We start from the raw sequence: 23247 nt of genomic DNA, 5'->3' as shown, positions 1-23247 counted from the left end.
ACATCTCAAAAATCCCTGCATGCACAGTGCTACCAGACAAGCTGCCATCTCGTCCCTTGGAACTTACTTTCTAATTCTCATAATTTTGTAGACAGAAAAGCGCAATGGTTGCTAGTAAGTTAGCAGAATTTATGAAGTGCTCTGCAAAGTACTAATAAAAAAGAACATTTTCATAAACCCCCCAAAGACATGCGCACAATGCACTGTATGACCAAGATAATGCAAGATATTAAATAGATGGTTCTGTCCTCTTGGAATGAAGTAACTCACTGGAGACACAGAGCATTTAATTTTCTTTCTTCATAGGGCTCACCCACTGTCACATGAAGGCAATGAAAGAGAGACAGCACTGGAGTATCAAATTCAGGTCCAGTTCTTGTGTTGTACATTTACTGTGTGAGTGCCTCCCATGTCTATTCAGTAATGTCGACTATGGGTATACAAATTTCTTCTGTTTTCTTCTTATATGTGTGTGGTCTAATGGCCACTACATTAATCAGATTTATACATATATTTGTCATTTTGTCTTCCCATCCATATTTTTAAGAAAAGAAAACACATTTGGTAATAAAATGAATATGCTGTGGCTGTTTATAAGAAACAGCCATCTGACATTAGCCCTGAAGCCTTTATCTAACAAAAAGTTATTACACAGAAGAAAATGCTATAAAAGTAAGGTATTTAAACCCTCAGACAAATCTCTCCTGAGAAATATCTGCCATTGCCAAATATAAGTAACCTCCACATTTTCAATTGATTGTAAATTGAATTAGATAGTCATGTACAACAGTCTCTCCTTGCCTGTTCACCCTGCACTGCACCCCCCCCTTTTTTTTTTTTTTAAACAAACAAGCTTTTCTAAAAGGGTGTTACAGCACAACTGCTCCTCGTAATAGAAAGCAGCTTGCTCAGCATCTGCCAGGGACCTGTCCACTGTCCACTTAGGAACTTGGGCAAATATACATGTATGAATAATCCTAGACAAGGTAGTTTTATACCACCCAAATAAGGAGTTATTCTACTCACCTGGGGTGCCTGGCTACTACAGCGGTTAGTTATGCAGCAGCAGCCCATAAACAGTTATATAGTGTGTCTAACCTGTTACTACGCTTAGTCATCAGCAAGCAGGAACACGGGTGCATACGTTGCACTACACACACAGCGTACACTCTCAATAATGTGATACAGCATTTGAAAAGAAGAAATACATTATACAGAATATTAAGAATTTCCCCAATTTATATTAGTCATCAACTAGCATTTTGGGGTTACAATATCTTGTAAGAATTTTGCTACATTATGCTAGAAGAAGCAAGGAGGCATATGAAAGAGAAGAAAGTGGTTTTGTACAGATGTTACCCTGTTCTTACCAGCTCACCTTTTTCCGATTAGCTGGTGACAAGCTTCTGTAGAGCTTCTTGCCCTGCTTGCCAGCGTTCCAAATGGTGAATGATGTCCAGGAGCTCAGGACTCTGTCTTCAAGAAACCTGACTCGGTGATTCCAGATGGTTCCCCTAGAGAGTTAGAAAAAGGGTGGATTTTGACCCCTAGAACTTTTAGCATTATTATATATCTATATGAATATGTACCTACTCACAGACACATAAACCTGACCAAACTGATTCACACATGATACGGAAAAAAAAAAAAAAAAAAATAAATCACAACAAACATTATACTAGGCATTTCCTAAGAAAATGTAAACTGTTGCTAGAAAAAAAGAAATTCTGTGGAACTTCTCAGACAAAAATAATTTGGACAGATTCGAAGCTGTAGCTAAACCACTATTATTTTCAAGAACCCCAACAGAAGATCACAAGAGATGAAAAACTGTGGCTACGGTAATCAAATTCAGTACCGACAACTGCAACTGCCCACCCCCATACTGGCCGTAAACTGCTCTATAACCCTGCAATGCATACAGGCAAACTATCCCCTAAATCCAAGAGGACGTCTTTGTGTTCCATCTGCCCATGCATTCATTCTCCTTTGTCAATACAAAGTTGAAACCTCACAAATTCAGTACTCCAGTTGACCTAAATGTACAGCCCGACGCTACAATGAAAGCCCATTTATGTGTGGTATTCAGCTCAAGTCTTCAACAAGTCAGTTTTCAAAGCTCTGAATCAGTGGACACCTGTACAGCAACAAGCAATTATTGAACTGCAGTCACACGCAACACAAACTGCCACACTTGTGAATGTGCACACACACACACACACACACACTTTAGACGAAGGAAGTTATTTCATTTTAAAGAATCATAGAATAGAATCATAGAACAGAACACCAGGTTGGGAGGGACCTCAAGAATCATCTGGTCCAACCTTTCTTGGCAAAAGCACAGCTAGACAAGATGGCCCAGCACCCTGTCCAGCTCAACCTCAAAAGCATCCAGTGTTGGGGAATCCACCACTTCCCTGGGGAGATTATTCCAATGGCTGACTGTTCTCACTGTGAAAAATTTTCCTCTTGTGTCCAGTCGGAATCTCCCCAGGAGTAACTTGTAGCCATCACCCCTCAACTTTTCCATGTGACTCCTCATAACAAGGGAGTCTCCATCTTCTTTGTAGCCACCCTTTAAACCCTGGAACGTAGTGATAAGGTCTCCTCTAAACCTTTTTTCTCAAGACTGAACAAACCCAGTTCTCTCGGCCTTTCCTCATACATCAGGCTTCCCAGTCCTTGGATCATCTTGGTGGCCCTTCTCTGGACCCTCTCCAGCCTGTCCACATCTTTTTTGGATAGTGGGGACCAAACCTGAACACAGTATTCCAAGTGTGGCTGGACAAGTGCTGAGTAGAGTGGGATGATGACTTCTTCATCTCTGCTGGCGATGCCCTTGTCAATGCAACCCAGCATCCTGGTGACTGCACCTTTGAGTATAACTTTTATAAGAAATAGCATTTATAGAAACAAAGAGCAGTGGATTTTTAATTCTTTTTTAAAGTGGTATGCTTCATAAAACTTCTTAAAATATGCTTTAAAAGAAAAGAAAGCTGGCAGATATCTGCATCCAATTACACCTTTATGTCTTCATATTTGTAATAAGTTCCACAATATAATTTAAGCCAAGTAGTTGAAGCAAAATATTGTGAGGCTAATACCAAATAATGGTATTGGGTTTCGGCTCTGGAAACAGTGACAAGGGAACGCCTAACATCTTTAAAATCTGAAGACTGGATGAGATCTTCAGTAAGCTCAGGATATGTTCTTGGAAAGAGGGGACAACTTCAAGGAAAGCATTTCAGTTCATAGGCCATTCATCCCAACTGCATGAATCAGTTTACTTTAACAACTACAACTTCTTGTGTGCGTGCACACGAGCTTTTGCAACAGCAATTTCCACCATATAATGTAATATTTAAGATTACATCATTTACAATGGTTTAGACAAAACTGCCTGCTGTTAAGAACATCTGTTTTATGTCCCAGTTTCATTTAATATTCATTAACTAGGAACCTATCTTAATAAACAGTTTCCTAGATACAATAAATTGATTTCCTCAATTTATGGCTCAACGGATGAATCTGCCTCATCTACATCTCTTGAACAAAGCACCTTGAGTTGAAAATTTCTTTCATAGGAAATTCTGATAACCACATAATTGTCTCTCCTTTCTGAAAGCTTTTCTTCAAATAGGTTTTTCCATCTGCTTATCATGACAGAACACAATATGCTTTATACCAATTGTTACAACTTGTTCTACAAATTGTATGTAGTACATATTATGATCCAAGAAATTAGATGCTGAAATTAGTTAAAGTATTAGCGGGAAAAAAAACCTAGTCATTTTCCTGTGAGATCCTAAAGTTGCCTATGGTTTTCTTTGTCTTGGGAAGCACATATTTTTTCCTACTAATATACTTTCTTCACAGGTCAACTTTGTGCCCCACAGTCTTCTGACTATATCAAATTGGTATGGAATTTAAACACCAAAATACTCAAAGAATATGTTATTTCTTCTGCTTCAAATAAGGCTCATGAGCCTGCAGAGGTTATCTTCGGGCAGCTACAGCAAGCTACTTCTGGTCTGCCAGTGCAGCTTGTGATTTTATAGAAAAATCAAAATCCATTCAAGTTTCCTTGATGTTCAGGATCTAAACTGTCCAGGTGAGTAGACAGTTAGGAAGAGGAGATGCTATGCTGCTGTCAGTCATTCTCACCAATGAATCGGAGTGCTCCATCTCCTACTTGCAGTTCTAACTATCCATAAACCTGTATGATTACATCAATTTTGGTTCTATTACAAAACTGTGAAATACATGAATTTGATCACTAGAGATGTCAGATGTTACTGTAATGCCACATCAGACTTCTACCAAACATTTTCAAATTTTTCCTTTTTGTAGCAGATTATCGAATGTCACAAAGCCAAATGTGTTGTTCCAAGTTATTTTTATGAAATAAACCTTCTGAGGTACAAGCATAACATTTGAGGTTATTGAGATTAATAGGTAATGTAGTTTGTTCCCAAAAGTTTGTTAGCAAATTTTCTAATATTTTAATGATAGGAATTTTGTGATTTTATTTGTAGTGTTCCTTCCCATCCCTGAGTTATGGTTTGAAAAACATGAAACCCTCATAGCACTAAGACAGAAGGATTCTTGCTGGGATTATTAGTTAGCTCCAGAGAGCCCACTTCAGCGTGCGATTTTTGAGCACAGCCAAATCCTGCTTAGCACTTCATCATCAAATTGTGGTGCGATAACTTGGAAAGAACTTCACACACAAGTAAACGTACCCAAGAAGAACAGTTATTTGAAGACTACAGCCGTGCAACAGCACTTCAACTAATGGAGGAAAAAAAAAAACCCTTGGATTTGATTGGAAATCTCTTCTAATGCAAGCACAAGCTGCATTCCTGCTGCAAAGCTTTAGCTGCTGCTGGCATCTTTTGACGCTTGTCTTTTTCTGTATTCATTAGAGCACACTATATTCCCAGAAGAAAAGTTAAAGGAAAGAAATACGAAGGTCAAGTATTTTTCCAGGATCACTTTACTGGAAATTTTAGAGCTTCTGCTAGCTTCTAAAAAAGAAGATTATTGCTTTACACTAAATGGAAGAGGCTTAAAACTGATTTTACTTTGAAATGTGACTTCAGAAGAATAACACTGTATTACATTCCAGGAGTATTCAGAATCTGTTCTGTCGACTTGAGTGACACCGGCAAGTTTCTGTTCCACTGGAGTTTGCAAAGGTAAGAAATCTAAGGAAAAAACAGACAACCTTACGAGGCATAAAACGAATTAGCAACTAACTTCTAATTGTAGGGCAAACACTGGGCTCTCTATCCAGGCACACAGAAAAATGTTTCGATTCGTCATGGAGATGCCCACGTACATTCAGCATTGGTTGGTTCCGGAGAGCCTGTATTTGCTCTCTAGGTGATGGGTGCCTATATGCCACAGAAATCCCTACAGAGGTAAAATTCAAGCAGACCAAATCTCATTGTTGGTAATCACCCACAAAGATTTCAGACTGAAGCAGATTAACTGACCCAATCTTACCTGTGAACGTTACATTGAGAAATACAAGCGCAGAAAGTATTTAAGTGAATTGTACTCAGAAATAAAAAGATATGAAACTCATTAAACTCCAAATTAATTGGATCACTGCTGGAATACAAGAATATTGTCAGCCAGCTTCATTTAACAACCAATAAATGGCTTCGTTAAATGTGTATTTTGGGTTGTGACACCAATATACCCAGCGCTCATGATTTTTTTGCTTGCATCGCTATGAGGTGTTCTTATGAATATGCTAACAGAAAAGAGTATAAAAATCATATCCCCATATTCTTGTGCCCTTTTAAATGAAAATTTTAACTTATATCTAACACTTTGCAGTCTTGAGTTAACATTGCAATTTTTTTAACAGTGCAAGCCAAGATCGTCGGATAAATACAGAATTGAGGGGAGAATTTGTGACCGAGCTTTAGAGTGACAACCACAGACTTGATCTTTGTGCAAATGCGCTCTGTACAAACTATGCATCTTGCACGCTGAAGCAAAAGGGAGCTTACGGAGCGTCAAAAGAGAGTTTCAGTTATCCCCTTCAGGTTTCCGGTTCACCTACTTTGCCACATTTTTTGATGTTTCCAGAATAGATTACTGGGATTCCTGCCTTGAGGGGTAAGGGAATGCCATTTTCCCATCCTTTAAGAGCCAGTGCAGGTGCAACAGACGGGAACTGTAGCAACGTGCAAAAGATGATTAAAGAAAATGCCTGAAACGATCTAGAAGTTGTACAAACCACTACTCAGAGACGATTCTCACAGCTATTTTCAGATTTTGCATTATTACATATTCATAGCCACCAGCAAAAACTGGGAGGTATTATTACTCTGCATCACCCCAAATCAAGGCTGCTTTCCCTACCTGTGTCAGAAAGGATTAAGAAGGAAGCCGTTTCCCAGTAGCTGTTAGTATTCCCTACCCTGTATTCAGTTAACGAGATTTTCCTCAGCCAGAAGGTGGGATACAAAGTCTTCTGACTGTAGAAGTTTGCTCTCACATCCTGATACTACTCCTTGGCCCAAATTCTTGAGGCATATTATTTTACCCATTTTTTTTGTTTTCTTGTCACTTCTTTACTTTACAAAAGAAATATAAGTAGTACACATTTTTCTACTTGGAAAATCATTCTCGATGCTTACATAATTTTGCTAAGATCTCACTTGCCGTGGCCCTTCAATACTCATCAGTTATGTAGTCTGGAAGGATGAAGAGAAGCCAAAATTCTGCAGGAGTGAAATGAGGGTATTCATCCAGCGGGTGAGAATGACTATGAAGTGTGTTCCTCAGTCCCAAGTAGTTATTACCATACCATCCACCCAAGTAATATAACAATGGAGCTCTGTTAAAATGTGTGGTGACCTACTGACTGAATACAGGAGTCAAGAAACATCTGGTCCACTCCTATTTTGAAAGATAATGCGACAATAAAAGTTAGATGATTTAATATCTGAGCTCAGTTAAACCTCACCATATTCACTGCCTTTCCCCTCCTTCCCCCAGCAAGGCTACATAAGTGAATCAACAGAGCAAAGACAGATGTACAAGTACTTGAGAAAGGCACAAATACAAGCCCAATATCCTAAACAGTACTGGAATTTTGGGCATTGATTACCATCCACAGTAATACTATAAATCTATAAATCTGACTTTTTCTGTGTCAGTTGGTCCCGCACGCTGCTCGGGTAACACCAGACAGGAAGAGGAGCTATTCAGCCTCTTCCATTGGGTTTTTATTCATGGCACGGTGAGAAAGCTCTGTATTATAGGTGAATCTCACCTGATAGATAATCCAGAGATGGAAGAACAGAGAACTTTTTAAGCACAGCGAGAGCTGAAAGAACAGATCCTTATAGCTAGTTTTGCACACAGAATTTAAGGTCTTTACAATCCACAGGAAATTCAGAAATTAATCCCGTTTGAACCTTGACCATACTGGTGAATAAACTGATTTTTTTTTTTGTCGTCGTTGTTCTGTTGAACTTCATGTGAACTTATTAATTGCTGGACTATATCGTCCCACTGAGTTATTACATTTACACTGTTAATAGGTTCTATTAATGTCTGAGTTCATCTTCAGGTCATGGGTCGTTAACTGAGGCATGGTTTGCATTGTGGCCTATTTTTCATGAAAGGCTTATTAAGAAAGACAGAGACTATCAATGTTAATGCCATTTACTTTTCAAGAATCTAATGAGGTCATTAGTTTCCATGTTTAATTGAAGTGCCAAATGCAAGCATAGAAGATAAAAATGCAGTTGACCTCATCTTTATTTCAGTTGTGCAGGAATATGTTACGCTATTCCTCTCTCCTGCCTATTTTTGGCTGCACATGTTTTTGCAGGAAATGAAGCAGGCATTCCTGCGCTCATCAGTGATACGAGACCCATGCCTCGGAGTATCTCTAAAGCAACCAAACGTGTGTTTCAGACTAAGCGCCTGTTCTCCTTCGCTTAGATGACACTGGAAGCTTCTAGTGCCTGAAACCAGATGGTTTCAATAGATTACGTAATTTTGGTTATTTCTGCAGAACAAGCCCTTGCAATATTATACTCATGCGGAATACACAGCATATGAAATTACTGTCAGCCTTATGAGTACACTTCACATTTTCAGCATAAAAGGGAATCGCCTGAATCTCAGACAGAAGATGCGAACCTTATTTTCTGTGTATATTAAATTTCTTTTGACCAAAAGTTTGTAAATTGCTACAGAGATTAGCTACCTGCCCCAACTGCCTGTCTTCATAAGCAACACTATCTAAAGATAAGCACAATGTTTTATTGCTCATCTTGTTCCAAGCTGACTTTTATCTCGCAATGAGGAACATTGTTTTATATACAGTTCCTTTTTCTCCCCTTTGGCAAGATAAAAATCTACAATGCTTTTATTATACACCAAACTTTCTTACTACAGTACTTCTCACTATAAAGCCAGCTCTGATATTGTATCAAATCAGTGTAATGTAGTTATGTAGCATAAAGTACACACAGCCCTAGGATACAAGCTGAAACGTGAGATAAAATGATTTAGATCTGAGAGATATAATAGGTGGGATTTTTGCATTGTAAATTCCTGGATGAAGAGAAGTTTCTCAATAATTGTATCGCTCATTCACATTTAGCAGGAATCCATCACAGATTTCAGATGAAATTACAATGAGAACGTTTATATTTCTGCATGCACCTAATGATATCTAAATATAGACACTGTACTTTATTCAGATTCTGTCACACACCCAAAACATTTAATAATGCAGTCTGATGCCTCCAGGGTAAGGGAGAATGCAAATAAGATTTTGTTTCCTGCTTCACAGATACTTTCACCTCTAGATATTTGTTCCAGAAGGATACTAATCACAGGAAATAACCTAAAATTCATTAGTGTTTACAATTATACATGCTAAATAAAAAGAACTAAATGTTGCTTGCCAAGTAGTTTTATATATATTTTAGGAAGTCTGAGAATGCAAAATCAGGCATTTTTTCCCTAAACGGTAATGAAAGATGGTTGTATAAACTGGAATCAGCCCATAATAGGCCACAAGCAACTGTTCTCTTTGCTGAAAAGACTGAATCACGCACCTTCGTATAAATAAGTCCTATTAACCAGCTCTATTTTTTTTTTAAGACTGAACCTAGGCATGAACTGTTAAAAAAAAATAATAAATCAACTTTTCTACAAGCATAATTTTGATCTGAGATAAGATATTAATTTGGTTGATGAGTTACTACTTCCAAATTCAGGTCTAGGCTAACTGAAAAATCAAAGACAACACAGGCCAATGGCGAAAGGCAAAACGCCACAGAAAACTGCTCAAACAGAACACACCATAAAAAAAAAAAAAAAAAAAAAAAAAAAGAAGAGATTCTAGAAAAAGTAGAACACACATTAAATAAGGTGGGGTGACCAAAAGGCAAATTAGGAAAGACCCAATTTAAATTATAAACTTAAAACTTTGTGACCAGTCCCAATAATTTCTATTTGCTCAATGAGCACCTCAGTCTTTAGAAACAAATGCTGGCCAGCTCTTCACGACTTAGGCAACAAACAGGGGAACAGGCCAGTAAGAAGAGATGTTACACAACCTCATATCTGAAGGTTCGCACAAAATATTACTAACAGTAGTACCAGCAAAAAGCCAACAGGAAGAATGGCTAGCCTGACTTCTTAGAATGAGACAAGAAAGGCGCCAATTTGGACATGCAAACTGCACATCTGAAACAGCTTACAGTATTTCCACATTCTCACAGGATGTTGTAATTCAGGGTGCTTGTGCCACACAACCTTGTAGATCTGAATAAGCAACAGCTTGCAGTAAATTCAAAACAAACTCATTTCCAAGAATAAGATGTTTTCCCACAGATAGGAGCAACAGGCTTCCAAGAGTCCCAGCATCCCATGATGCCTGGCTGAAAAGTTTGTAACTAACTGCCAAAATGATCACACACTAAAAGAGGGGGAAAAAAACTCCTTACATTTAAACACCAACAAAAAGGAAAATAATTTACCTCGTATTTGTTTGCAAAATCCAAAGAATATCTTCTATTTGCTTGGAAAGACTGTTTCAGAATTAAATGATTTTATATACATATGCACACATATACACATTAATTTATAAAGATATATAGTGACATTAACCATGAACATGATATTTATGCCTGTATACTATTGTATTTACAGTAATACAATAATATGGTGTTATACAACTAAAATGCACATTAAAATGTTTAGTTTTACAAGTCAGTTCTACGAGGCCATACAAACAGGACTGACTGCAAAGTGTATTCATATCATTAATCAGTAAGAAAACAGTTTACTGAATTACCACTGTGATTCTGGTGTAGGACTCCTAAAGGATAGTAAAACTCACATAATTTTTCATTAATGTCAATGCATCAGAGAAAGAAATGACTTTGACTCAGCTTGCGGGACTTCTGATTAGGAAGAACGCCTTTGACGGGCAAAATGAGTATGTAAAGGAATCAGCAATCGACGGTTTAACATTTTCTTTACGGACAGACCAGCACTGTAATAGCAGTAGGCAACAGCTTACAAGGAAGCACCTGAGATAATTACTCCTAAACATCCTCATATATTTTTCAAACCTCATTATCTGATTTAGATGGTTTAGACCTTTTAAAATAGGAAAATAATATATGTAAGTGCAGCACATTATCAGATGAAAGGTTTAGTTTTTCTTTTTTTTTTTTTTTTTGAAAGAAGGGTTTTGTTGGTATTAATTACAAGTTTCTGTTTACTTTTTTAAAACTGAGACACTTCATTTTGAAATGAAGCTTTAACATTAAAAAAATTATATTTTACATTATGGTTCACATGGCAAAAAAATATGAGACTCAAAACCTCACATATTAAAAATCTTAATTAAAAACCCCATTAAAGTTTCACCACTAGCGTATATTTCAAAAATGTTCTTGCAATCGTGTTCAAAGTATTGAAGAAGTTACAGGGTCACTGCTTGCTTTTGCCACATTCAGCAGATGGGACACATAATCATACAAAGTGTTCTTAATCTGCTTTGAGGGTAAGAAACTCATATGCTCTATGAGAGGTTATTAGGGCAGATTACGAGATCTCACGTCATCAGTTACAGTCTCAGCTGACCGGATGGTAACTGGAAGTTGAGAAAACAGGACTGCTGTAATGCAGTCCCCAAAATGCTTCATTGCTCTTACAATACCTATTGGGAAACTATTTCAAAAACATTTGCAAAGACAAAACAATTTCTTAGAGTATTTGTAAAGTGTTAATGATTTAGTAAGGCAGAGATGGGGACATATTAACTCAGGTACACCCATGGTGTATGGACAACAGTGTCCAAACCAAAGATTTCAATTCATTATTTCAACCCCAGCATTACACTATGTTACTCAAAAGCAAATTATAGCAAGAACAAGCAGAAAACTAACCTTCCACCATCAAAAGAGGATACTACCAATATATTACGGTATGCTCGCTTTTTAGCCTTTTTTTAAAAACAAACAAACAATTAAACACAGCTGGCTAATTATTTTGCTGTGTGATGTCTTGAAGAGATTAATGCATCTTTGATGCCAATAATCTAAGAAGAAGCGTATTTTTAAGTTCTATCAAAAAATACAACTTACTCTAGGACGGAATGAGTTGCAGCCTGTGGATGGTAACGGTACAGCAGGAGGCAATGGTTTACTCGAAAGACTTCACCGCCCTTTTGGATATGTTTATAAAAAAACAACAAATCTTCTGGAACACCCTGGAAGAGAACCAGTTATATCAAACCAGGAAGTGACCAGTATTCCTAGTTACATCTGAAGACACGTTTTATTTTTCTGCCAAATGAATAAGGTTTAACATAATTTTATTCGTATTCTTTCTGTACGTCACCATGAAGTTATCTAATGGGTCATTAAATAAATGTATCTGTAGAAAAGATAAAGCTATTATAAAAGCAAGCAGTGCTATTTAAAAATGAAGTACCACTGACCACAAGGACATAGGTGGAAAAATAAACATCATCTTATTTCGACGGGGATATAAAGCTTGCTTCAGGTTAGTCCCAGAAGAGAGAAGGTCCAGCTGCTGAACAGTTCACGAAGCCTGAAATGCCAAGTAACCAAATAGTTTACTGAAAGGGATCAGTGACTTCAGAAGAGTGTTTTTTTCATTTCACTAGAATTATTGTTCTTTCTTTGGTTGCCAAATACGTATACTGGTCTCTACTTAGGAAAGGTGAATCAGGCCCCATAATAAGAGACCTTATTAAAAGCAACCTCAGAATGAGGCAACATCTGAAAACAAAACTTTTATTTTTTTCTTGCAACTTGCTTCCATGGTATGTTTTTCCTGTGCCGAAATACTGCAAGAAAAAAATCTCCTAGAATTGTGGATCTGTCAGGCTTTAGGTCCTATTAGAGATTTCATATGCAACATTTCTCATCTAAAAATCAGAATATCTTCATGCCGGAGTCACAGTGTCACAAGGACAATCTTATAGCACATAGTATTCAATTACACATCATAACATATGAAGCATAAACCCACCTTTAAAGACACAGCTCTATACTGAAGGTAAAAAAGTAGCATCTATTTACATTTTGCAACTGTGCAAATTCTTGAAATATGGCTAGAACATTCAAATTTTCTATGGTTAAATATAGACTTTTCTTTCCTCCAGCCCAGTGTTTAAAAGGTCACATGATTTTATCAGGCTAAAAATATCTGATACATAAAACCAGATGGGTCAAACAAAGTATTTAAGTGTAGAATCCAGAAGAAGCTGAAAGATAACATGACAAAGTTGAGAAGGAAAAGTAAAAGAAGGGAAAGATACTGAAATACATTTCTTTCTGTAGGCAATATCACATACATGAATAACAGGGGCATAAATCTCAACCTCAATTTTAGGTATTCTATTTCAACACAGAAAACTAATAGGAGCACAAGTTTAAAAAAAAAAAAAAATTGATTTTTTTTCCCCCATTACCCACAGCGTCTGAGTTTCTTCCATAATTAAGAAAAGGAGATTCTCTAATTAAAGTGCTGGACATAAAATCCCTCTGTGGTTTCTTCTGGCCTCCTCATTACAAGAGCAATACAGTTCAGTGACTGTTTTTCATACCCACCGCACTGAGTGTTCATGTCAGACATGGTCTGGACTGAGCAGCTGGGGGGGGGGGGGGGGGAGGTGGAGAAACGAGACAAAAAAGCTTTGAACCCTGGAAAACAAATCCAAAACACTCAACTGAACATATGTATCTTGGGAGAAATCAGAACCAAATCAAGCTCTCTACTTCGCAGCTCCAGACTTTGCTATACAATAGATTGATTTAAGACACTGAATTGGGCCACACTCCCAGATTCTGAATAAAATGAACTCTGATCTGATTGCTTGCAAAGGGCAGCTTATCTGTAGCTATTGTTTGTCTTTGTAGATATTTGTCTGACTTCTAGTTTAGGAGCTGAGACACGGAAGAAAACTTTTAGAGAACTTCACACAATTTATGCTTTATATGAACCTACTTTGAAAGCCACAAAAGAAATCTGGGGGAAGTTGGAGTAGCAGACAGCAACCACAGTCATCAAGAGGATTAGAAAAACACAAACTCAAATTCTTTCCATTTGTCTTGTAGCCTTTCTATCTTTTTCTTATTCTGGACTTTAATGGAAATACTGAGAGTCTGCAGCAAAGCTTAAACCTTTTTCTCTTTTCCAGTCACACACGAGGCTGTGTCAGGCTGGGCGCAAATTCTGTAGCACGTATAAGCTTACTGCAGTGGTCGTATTTTGATTCAGATATACGATTACATCACACACATATCTGCAATTCATTTTCTTTCGGCTAAGTGTTTACATTGATCAAGATAACCATTAATATGGATATTAAAAAAAGAGAGTTACCGCAAAAGTAAAAGGATCTTTCAAAATGCTGTTTGGTTCTGGAGTGCTCTTTTGCTTTACTTTAACTGGTAGATATACTACGAAATAAAGTACGGTCACCCCTAGGAAGGAGCAGGTGCCTTGTATTGCTCAGCAGTGGCCTCTCGCATGACAAAGCGGCAGCACTGCCCTGTGCTTTTCAGGGGAGGAAAGACGTTGACTGTGCTATAGATCCTGCAGGGATGGGGCTTCCCACGGCTCCTGAGCCTCCACGTTTGTTGCAATACAAAAGTTTCTTCCCAATTGAGACATATTATTGGATCCAGATGATATTTTAAACACCAGGAATCTTTGTCAGACAACGCAGCTTTCAAAGAAAAAGCTGCTTAACTGCTAAAAGGATATTTTAACCTATTTTTAGAAAATGAATACCCATCGCTAAATGTATCAATTAACAACCCGGAATTCCAGCAATAGGCTACCACATAAATAGTTTTCAGCATTAATAACTACAATTAAACCACAGAGTTTACATGTTACTGGACTACTTACAGAATTTTCCACATTATAGGTAAACCCCGGCCATATATGTCCTGCTGCGCTCATGGGCCTGCCTCACTCGAGGCTGTGCTCATCAGCTGCTGATTACAACTCCGAGGGAAAAACCACAGCCTGCACCTGGCCAGTACTAACCAGCATGCACTAGCCAAATGCAAAATCATCGTTCACTTTAACATTTAACATTTTAACTAAACAGCTGAAGGATTTATTTGTGCTTATCCAGTATTTTGGGCAGGTATCACTTGCTGCGCTGATGGTCAGCTCTGCAGATGAGGGGATTGATTTTGTATACAGAATGGGATGTCAAGCAGAACCTAACTGGAACTGAAGTAATTCCTTGCTCCAGGACCAAACTAAATATTCTGTGATTCTTCTCTTGCCACTCTCTCATTGCTCTCTGTTACTCTCTTGAAGATGACCCTGCTCATTGCAGGAGGGTTGGACTGGATGACCATTAAAGGTCCCTTCCAACCCAACTATTCCATGACTCCTAGCAGATCGCTCTGCATGAAACAGTACTCCAGCTACAGTGTCCTCAACATACGTATTCGGCAAGGAGATGCAAGCCACCTGCCACTACAACAAGCAATTCGGGCTACAGTTTTTGCAGCTCCACCATCAGTAATGGCGAGGAGCATTAGAAAGGATGAAGATACTGATCAGCGATTTTTGGAGGACTTTTAATGAAAGAGTGGCCCTCTTCACAACGCTGTAACTAGCACTGGGTGAGAGATCAGGTCGTAGCCCTGGGATGACCAACAGAACTACTACAGAACTTCAGGCTTTATTTTGGTCACTTGGGCAGAACTTACCATTAGGCTGTACAGGAGTAAACACAATATAAGAGCCGCCTTTTACTGCTAGGCCTAACACGGGAGATTGATTGTGTGTCAGAATCAATCCGTCCCAACTTCCTCATCCATCTCCTGTCCCTCCATTCAGCCTTCTCTCAATCACCTCTGACATGTACTCTTCCCCCATCCTCTTCCAGCTGACGGGCACTCTAGTAGAGGTGGCAGATCCTTGTGAGCAAAACCACCGGAGATTCAGCCTATGCAGAGCAGTCTAATGAAAATGGGAAATCTAACACTGACTATTTTATATTTTACAAATACATGCATTTATAACAAAAAGCGATGACAAACAAGACAAGCGAAGTAAAACTATTCACACGTGAAAAAAAATTTCAGTTTTTTTTTTTTTTCTTCAGGGTTTTAGCCCTTCATCTTAAGCAGAGGCACCAAGGAAAATTGGGCTATAACTTGGAACACTTTTTGCAAACCAGACAGCAACATCACAGTAACTGTTGGACAGAATAAGCTAAATTGCTTTCATTCCTCAGAAGAGCCTAAAATCAGTGAAAGGAGGAAAGAATGAATCAAAAAGGAAGTAAGTTTTGATTCCATACTAATCTGTTTCTTACAGGACTTTGGAAAGAGTTTGTTTTATTGCTATTTTATAAATTCATTTCATGGTGCATATTTTGGAACATTCATTAAAAAAAGAAAAACATTTCAGTATTAATAGTACGCTACAGTTGGATGAAAAGCAGATCAAATGCTGTATATCACAACAACTGAGATTAAACAGGAAAAAAAATTTCTAAACTCAACAAAATTAAGCAACAAAGCAGAGAAGTCGAACAAAAAAAAAAGTGCTCTTTTTTTAAAAAATTATTTTAAACAGGTATGCCAGTAGCTGCCCAACAGCATTTCCTCAAAGTCTCGAGCTAAATCTTGGACTTACAGAAATACCACATACAGAGGGGTTGGTGGTACGGAGGTGAACAGAAAAGACACCCTATTTTAGAGGAAGCACTCCTGCCTCCAAAACAAGTGCTGCTCTGGCAGGCATTAAACGCTCTTACTCAGCAGCAAATGCTGTTCAGAGTGTACTGCTACTAGGCAACAGCTACTAAGCTGCTGTAAGCTAAAACTAAATAAGAAATTGAACTCGTCTCCAATTTAAATGTAAAGGTGAAAAAAATTAGCAACTAAAGTAACTTATCAAGAATTATCCGTCCTTCAGTCTTTCCCTAAAGACAAGCTTTGTATTAAATGTCAATTGTGTATTTCTTTTGTAATGAACATCATCTCATTGAAATTACTTATTTCAAGGAGAAATTATGGTTAATTGAAAATACCCTTTAGTTTAACTGCCTTTAGGACAGTCACCAGAGGTATGCAAGCAGACTAACCACAAGCTAACTCCACATTCAGCAGCTATTCATAGCTTCTCTTCAGGATTATCCAAGACATTCCTAAGTCTCATTCTGCGGATCTGTCACTTCATTTTTTTGGCTCCCATCCAAATCATGTCTTTATATCATTTTGCCTTGATTGTAAGACCTGAAGCCTGTAATATTTACTTCATTGTTTGGGAAATAACAGGTTAGAGGAAACTACAAAAGATTGCATTCATTCAAGTGTACTGGCACAGAGAAACTGAGTTAAACAAAAATGAATGGGAAGTCAAATGGAAGTGAGGTTGTAAATTCTATACGCTATTTAATAACAGAATAGCAAAAACTGTCATTAGACATGGGGCACAGGGTGAATTTTCAAATAGCTTATAAAGTATAATTAAACATTGGCTCCACCACTTTTTCTTTCCTTTTTAGATCAAATACTGATCTCTGTTTAGCCTTAACTACACCAAGCCAAAAACATTAATGCCTGTGTTTTATCCAGATTTTTCCCCAGAGAACCTTGATAGGTTATTTGACAGACTGACCATATTTTAATGCATGTTCCAAAAAACCAAATTCCTACTTAGCCTTTTACCTTTCAGGCATTATTGTAACTGCCTGCCTTTCTGGAGGGAATGACATTTCTGTGCTCTGGCAGAGAAAAACGAAAAAATGCATTAGTTAGCACCCAATAGCCTACAAAGTTATCCTAGAGCTTTGCAGCATGCACTACAGTCTCCTGTGCACCAAAGGATATTTTGACACCTCGTTGATCATGATTTTGTGACCTTTTATCACAAAAATAAATCCAAACTGAGTTCCAGACACTTTGTTTGGAGCCACAGTTTGTGTTCAGAAGGGCCAGTGGCTTATAATATGCTATTCCATCTGGGGCTCATTAAGAATAATTTTCCCCTGTTTACACTTTGAGATCAGTTTAGAACTTTAAGGCTGTCACTCCATTTTTAGTTTTCATACACTTAAAAGGGAAGGTTAAATACAGAGGTGACAGGAAATTTGGGACTGAGTTGTGGTAAAACTCTAGGGAAAGAAACAAGTGTGGCATATTACAGTTGTAATGTCAAGAATAATAGTGCTTGAATAAAGCCAAGGCTATACAACATGCCACATTTGCATGGAGTAGAGTCTGCAGGTCAGCAGTGCTCATTTAAACAGATCTTATTGTACTCAAGATTTCTTGGAGCACTTACCTAAAGCAACAAGCCCGTTGTTTTAGCCTAGTGCCATGACACACAGGTGACTAGAACAAAAGGACAACATAGCGTGCCTTCCCAGTGATCTCCATTTGGACATTAACAGCAAACAAAATCTGTTGTCCATCTGAAGAATACATTTCGGCAGAAGTACACAAGGTCAGTCAGATACAATTACAAAATATTGGTTTTGTATGCAAATTGAAGCGCACTGTCAAACAGACAAAGCAATAACTTTGCTTAGCTAATACCAGGCACCAGATCTACTGCTGCAGATGACTTTATAAGTTCCCTACTTTAACACAATATAGCTTTGAAATCTGCTTTTCATATTCTACAAGACCATGTACATTTTTTCCTCAGCACAACTTTTTGTGATGCTTTTGGACGCAGTTACGACTTTTAAACAATGATGCAAGCTGGTATAAGAGCAAAAACAGCCACACAGATAATGTCACACACTAATTTTCAAGTGTGAGTTCTGAAGGGTTTAGAAAAGTCCTGCCACTTCGTTCAGTAAGGAAGTACTGCACTCTTTATCTGAACCGATTGGGTAATGGGAAGATTATTTCCCTTTAGTTTCCTAAAAATTTAAGTCAGAATTATGTTTCATGTGACTCTCCTCCTAGCAGTGGATACTATTTAAAATGTCACTTTGTAAGCTTGTCACCATTTGTACTGTATAACTGTAGCCTCAGCACACTATTAGAGCTTGCTAAAATCAACTACTTTTAAGTATTTCTGCTTTAATTATCAGAGGTTGCATAAATAACACCTCTACCATTTTAGTTAATTAGTGCAGAAAGCAAACCTGTCAGGTTCTTAGCCACCATTTCTGAAGACACTCTTTAGGATTTTGCTTGGACTTGCCCCAGTGATTACATACAAGGAATACACTTCCAACAACTGCAGATCTTGACCAGAAAGAAGTATTTAGTTCGAAAATAATTTAAAAAATATTTTAAAAAATCTGTTTCACATAAAGCCTGGATGGACAGAGAGATACATGCATACCTACCTGTAATAAAAAAAAGATTACATCATAGCTTATATATTTATATTCTACCAGTCCACCCACACTATTAATGTAAACATCAAATCACAATTTCTTGCATGGAAGAATTATCTTCCATTTGTTCTAAGCACTGAAATATGAAGAACAGGTGTTTGGATTTAATTCCAAATGAGAAATGCAGCTTTTTGGCATGGAAACAGTTTAGCAAATGGAGAAAACTGAAATGTGGAGATTTGTTGGCCTGTTTCTGTGTTTACTTGCAGCAATATGACACTTATGGGTCGCACTGTTAAATACTATCCCAAAAATGGAGATGGAAGTGATCAAATTAACATAGTCAGATCATGGGTCAGGTCAGAACACACACACACAGGGGGGTAAGATCCTTAAGAGCACTCAGTACTACTTTATAACAGCTCTACTGATACACAGAGAAAAATCTTTCTTTGCCTCAAAGGAATTCTTTTAGAATGAAAATGAGTGAGTTAGATCAACGCTAAATACTTTTCAGTGCCAAATGCTAAAAGATTTAGGACTTGATTTTGTGTCCTCTAAACTCATATAGGACAAGGGTTTTGACTTCATTGCTTACGTTCGTTACTTCGTTCAGATCTGTCGTCACCCTTGTTCATAGGGTAATTTTTTGAAGGTCCTCCATATCAGCCAGAGTTTAAGTTTTGACACGTTAGACACTTCACAATAGGGACAAGCAAAAGGTTTAACTTATCACTGATAATTTTTAAAACTAGAAGGACGTATCATGCAATGTGGCTGAAAAATCATTAGGATTAAGATTGTCAGCATATTACAGCTGCATGGCATAGTCCCTACACAATTATACATATAAAGCAAAACCAAAAAAAACCCGACAAAAACAGAACAAAGAGAAAAAAACCAAACCCAAAACTAAAAGAAAAAAAGCATAGAACAATAGTCTGTTTAACTTAACCTCTTGAACTTTATCATTAGGCTTGCTGTTCTATTGTTGTTATTAGGTTTTCGCTTGCTTTCTTTTTTTGAGCTTACTAACAATACTCAAGAAGTTAGGTCAAACGTTCTTCAACGAATGAAAATACAATGATAAGGAATAATAATAAAAAAGAAATAAATAGCATGGGTCAGCGAATGTAGACTGCATTGGGAGCCAGGCACCATTCCCAGCTCTTCCACTCACCCGCCATGTAATTAAGGGCAAATCTTTTCACCACTTTAAACAATTCTCTTCTCTGTCTGCTGTCTCCTTAAATTATAATTTTTTTGGCAGCCCAAAGAATAATATTTGTATATCCCCATACATGCATATATACATGTGTGCATGTCTATGTGTGTATATATGTACACTGTGTGGCATGGGAGGGCTCTGTTTAGAGGCTATAAAAATAATAATAATCATGATCTGATATAATTTAAATAATAAAATAGGAAATAGCCTTAGTACGTTTTTTTTTAGGGTACTATTAAACTAAGGCTTTAAAAAAAACAAAACAAAACAACACAACACAACAAAACTCTGAACCACCCATTCTAGCCCTAAAAATCTCACGAAAACCACTGGAAGCGAAACCCCTCAGGTCCAAAACACACAGAATGAATCCAGTTGCGTCTGAATTAGATCTATTTGCCAACATATTTCTACTCCTACCACAATAAATACCTCCAACAGACATCCCTGGATTTTATTCCATAAACATGCTGATGAACCTAAAGCAATCGAATTGAACTCATGCAGGAAAACTATAAAGAAAAAGAACACCCAACTGTCAGTGGACAAACACTTCTCAAATAACAGTTGTTTAATTTGTAACTTCTCAGTCCTTAAGGAAAAGCTATTCAACATCTTCCAAACGCAAGCCTGAGAACTAAGATTGACAAGTGGATATGAGACAAGTGCATAAATGAGATTTAATGATAGTAGTTTTATGACACATTGTGACCTCTCCTCCTCCCTTCTTTCTACATTTTAGGGATATAAATCTTTCCCCTTAGGAGAATGTATCGCCATCTCTTTGCCTTCCTGCACCTTCCTTCCCTTCCAATCTCTCACCAAATCTACCTTACCTTTCGGAGACGGTTCATAATGAAACTACGAGCTGACTTTTTTTCGCTTTCACATCTACTGTGTCCATTTAAGGGACTGAAGAGGAGCTTGAATGTCTGAACTCTTCTTAAATTTTTCCAGCTACGCTGACATATCTAACAAATGTGTTAGATTTATCTACAAAGCCCATCTCAGTTACGTCTTTCAATCAGAGTTATCCCAAAACAACTGTACTTGGTTAACGACTGCCTTTTTTTTTTTTTTTTTAAAGAAAAAAAGGTATACGGTACAACCCCGACTTTTTTAGACCTCAGTTTTTATCTATACCCTTTTGCCTAGTGTTTCTTAATGACAGGTTTAGGGCTTTCAGAGGCTGTTAGACAAAGAGATGGTCCCTGGACTATGTATCATACTATCCATATCATCCGCAGCACTCACCTTTCCACCCTCATCAAATTTTCCCACGTGAAAAAACCATTCTCGAGAACAGAACCAGGTAGGCATAATCACAGTAGGTCCATGGGAAGTAAATACCTAGGAAAAAGATGAAAAAAGCCAGTCTTAATTAATAGAACATTAAAACAAGCATCTGTTGGGGAACAAAATAGACCTTACACATTCACCTGAAATCCTGCCCATACTTAACCTTCAGCCATTTTAAGCACTGAGAAATGCAAGTGCTTAAAATTTATCATGTGCTTAGTGTTTAAGATGTGGTGTATACCAGCACCTTTGAGGTGTCAAGGCCCTTATCTATACATTAAGGAGGAAGTTGCATTGATCTTTTATTTCTGCCAAAGACACTTAAACCTTAATCAATCTTGGACAAGTAAGATGCAATTTATTCTAAATGTTACCAGAGCACTAGAGATTTGCTACCCAGTGGTACCAACCTTAAAAGGTTTTGTAAAGAAAATGCTTTAGGGACTGAAAAGGGAACAGCTATTAATTTCATCCTCTCGACTAGTGACAGCCAAAAACTATACAAATTGTTCTTTGCAGATTTAACAAACTTGTTGTAAACACAACTATGAAATAAACCAGAATCTGGATTACAGAAGGTAAACGGGTTCTTTCTTTCATTACAAGATGAAGTATCTAGCCAAACAAAAAACTGAACTTGTCAAACAGAATGTGCAAAGTTAAGACAGGAGACTGTGCCTGCTTCCAAGAACTACACAGGAAATAAAGAGCAGAGCCTGCTTTACAAGGGCAGAAGAAAGAACCCTCACAATTAGTGCCAGTCTTCAAACACTAATGAAAATGCTGATCTTGTGAGCAGATGATGTCATAGCATGATATAGTGGTAATATTAATATTCCTGTAGAGTTGAAATTTTTAAACATCAGTGCATGAATGTACATTTTATCACATGCCTCCAAGTATTTACATTTTAAAGGTGTTTCTCTTGATTTCAACCTGGGATGGAGCTCCTTAAACTCTTCTTATGTCTGGCAACTTCAATTTCCACAGACAAACACAGATTTAAAGCCCAAATTTTACACACTCGGTTCTACACAGACACTTAGACCAATTCTCCAAGCAAATTAAATTAGAAATCTAATCAGAATTCAACACGTGATGTACTCCCACTTTTCTTATGGCCTGAATCATCTGACCAAGCACAGGCACCCACCACTGCGTGCTAACTTCAGGAACAGAATGAGAAAACTTCACTGTCTGTAAAGTGGTCCGAGGGTGACTCATCTCCATATAGAAACTTAAATTTTCGGCAGCCGTATTTAGTCAGAATAGTCCTATCACTTAATGGCTATGACTTAACACATTAGCAGCTCATTCATAACTGCAACACCCTGGCTTCAGAGGTGCTAAATGTCAAAAACTCCCCCCAAAAAGTCAGTGGGAGCTGAAAGAGTCGAAACAATCCCAGAAAACCAGAGCAGACATGATTAGTCAGTACATGGTTATTAGCTCCACACTAATTACAAGGGCAATTGAGTATGGTCTGAACTGAACAATGACCAAACAGTAATCCCAAAAGAAAACAACAGTAGGGAGAAAAGCTAGGCTAGCTGCATTGAATCTAATTTCTGAAAGAAAGAAAATCTTCAAAAGAAAGTCTCGAGCCGATTGGAATACATGAAATGTGTTTGGAGAGGCTAGAATGTTGTTTCCTCAGTTCAGCCAGGTTCATCAGAGAACGTAAATGCACTTAATCATAAGAGGTAGCTCAATGTAATTAGTCATGCTCACGTGCAAAGAGCATAAATCCCATACATTTTAGATAATCTGTGTTCCATTGACATATATAACTAAGTGAAACCAAATAGAACAAATGTGAAACACTGAGAAAGAAAAAAAAAAACAATCACTTCTA

The 23247-nt window shown here is 37.6% G+C and overlaps 1 protein-coding gene across 2 annotated transcripts in view; it reads right to left on the bottom strand.

The window, feature by feature from the left end:
- Nucleotides 1–23247, bottom strand: part of B3GNTL1 (UDP-GlcNAc:betaGal beta-1,3-N-acetylglucosaminyltransferase like 1) — a gene marked incomplete at its 3' end in the record, with an annotated part of 132593 nt that overhangs the window by 17961 nt on the left and 91385 nt on the right. For both annotated transcript variants that reach the window (XM_082492340.1, XM_082492339.1), the window contains exons 7-9: nucleotides 21348–21443; nucleotides 11646–11770; nucleotides 1379–1514 (exon numbers count right to left, since the gene is read on the bottom strand). In XM_082492340.1, the coding sequence (XP_082348466.1) occupies nucleotides 1379–1514; nucleotides 11646–11770; nucleotides 21348–21443 (357 nt within the window). The remainder of the gene's footprint in view (nucleotides 1–1378; nucleotides 1515–11645; nucleotides 11771–21347; nucleotides 21444–23247) is intronic.

This window comes from Vanellus vanellus (assembly GCF_965231255.1).
Source record: "Vanellus vanellus genome assembly, chromosome: 17".
Lineage (NCBI taxonomy): Eukaryota > Metazoa > Chordata > Aves > Charadriiformes > Charadriidae > Vanellus > Vanellus vanellus.
Note: the sequence above shows the minus strand (reverse complement) of the source record. Positions and strands in the feature narration are given on the sequence as shown.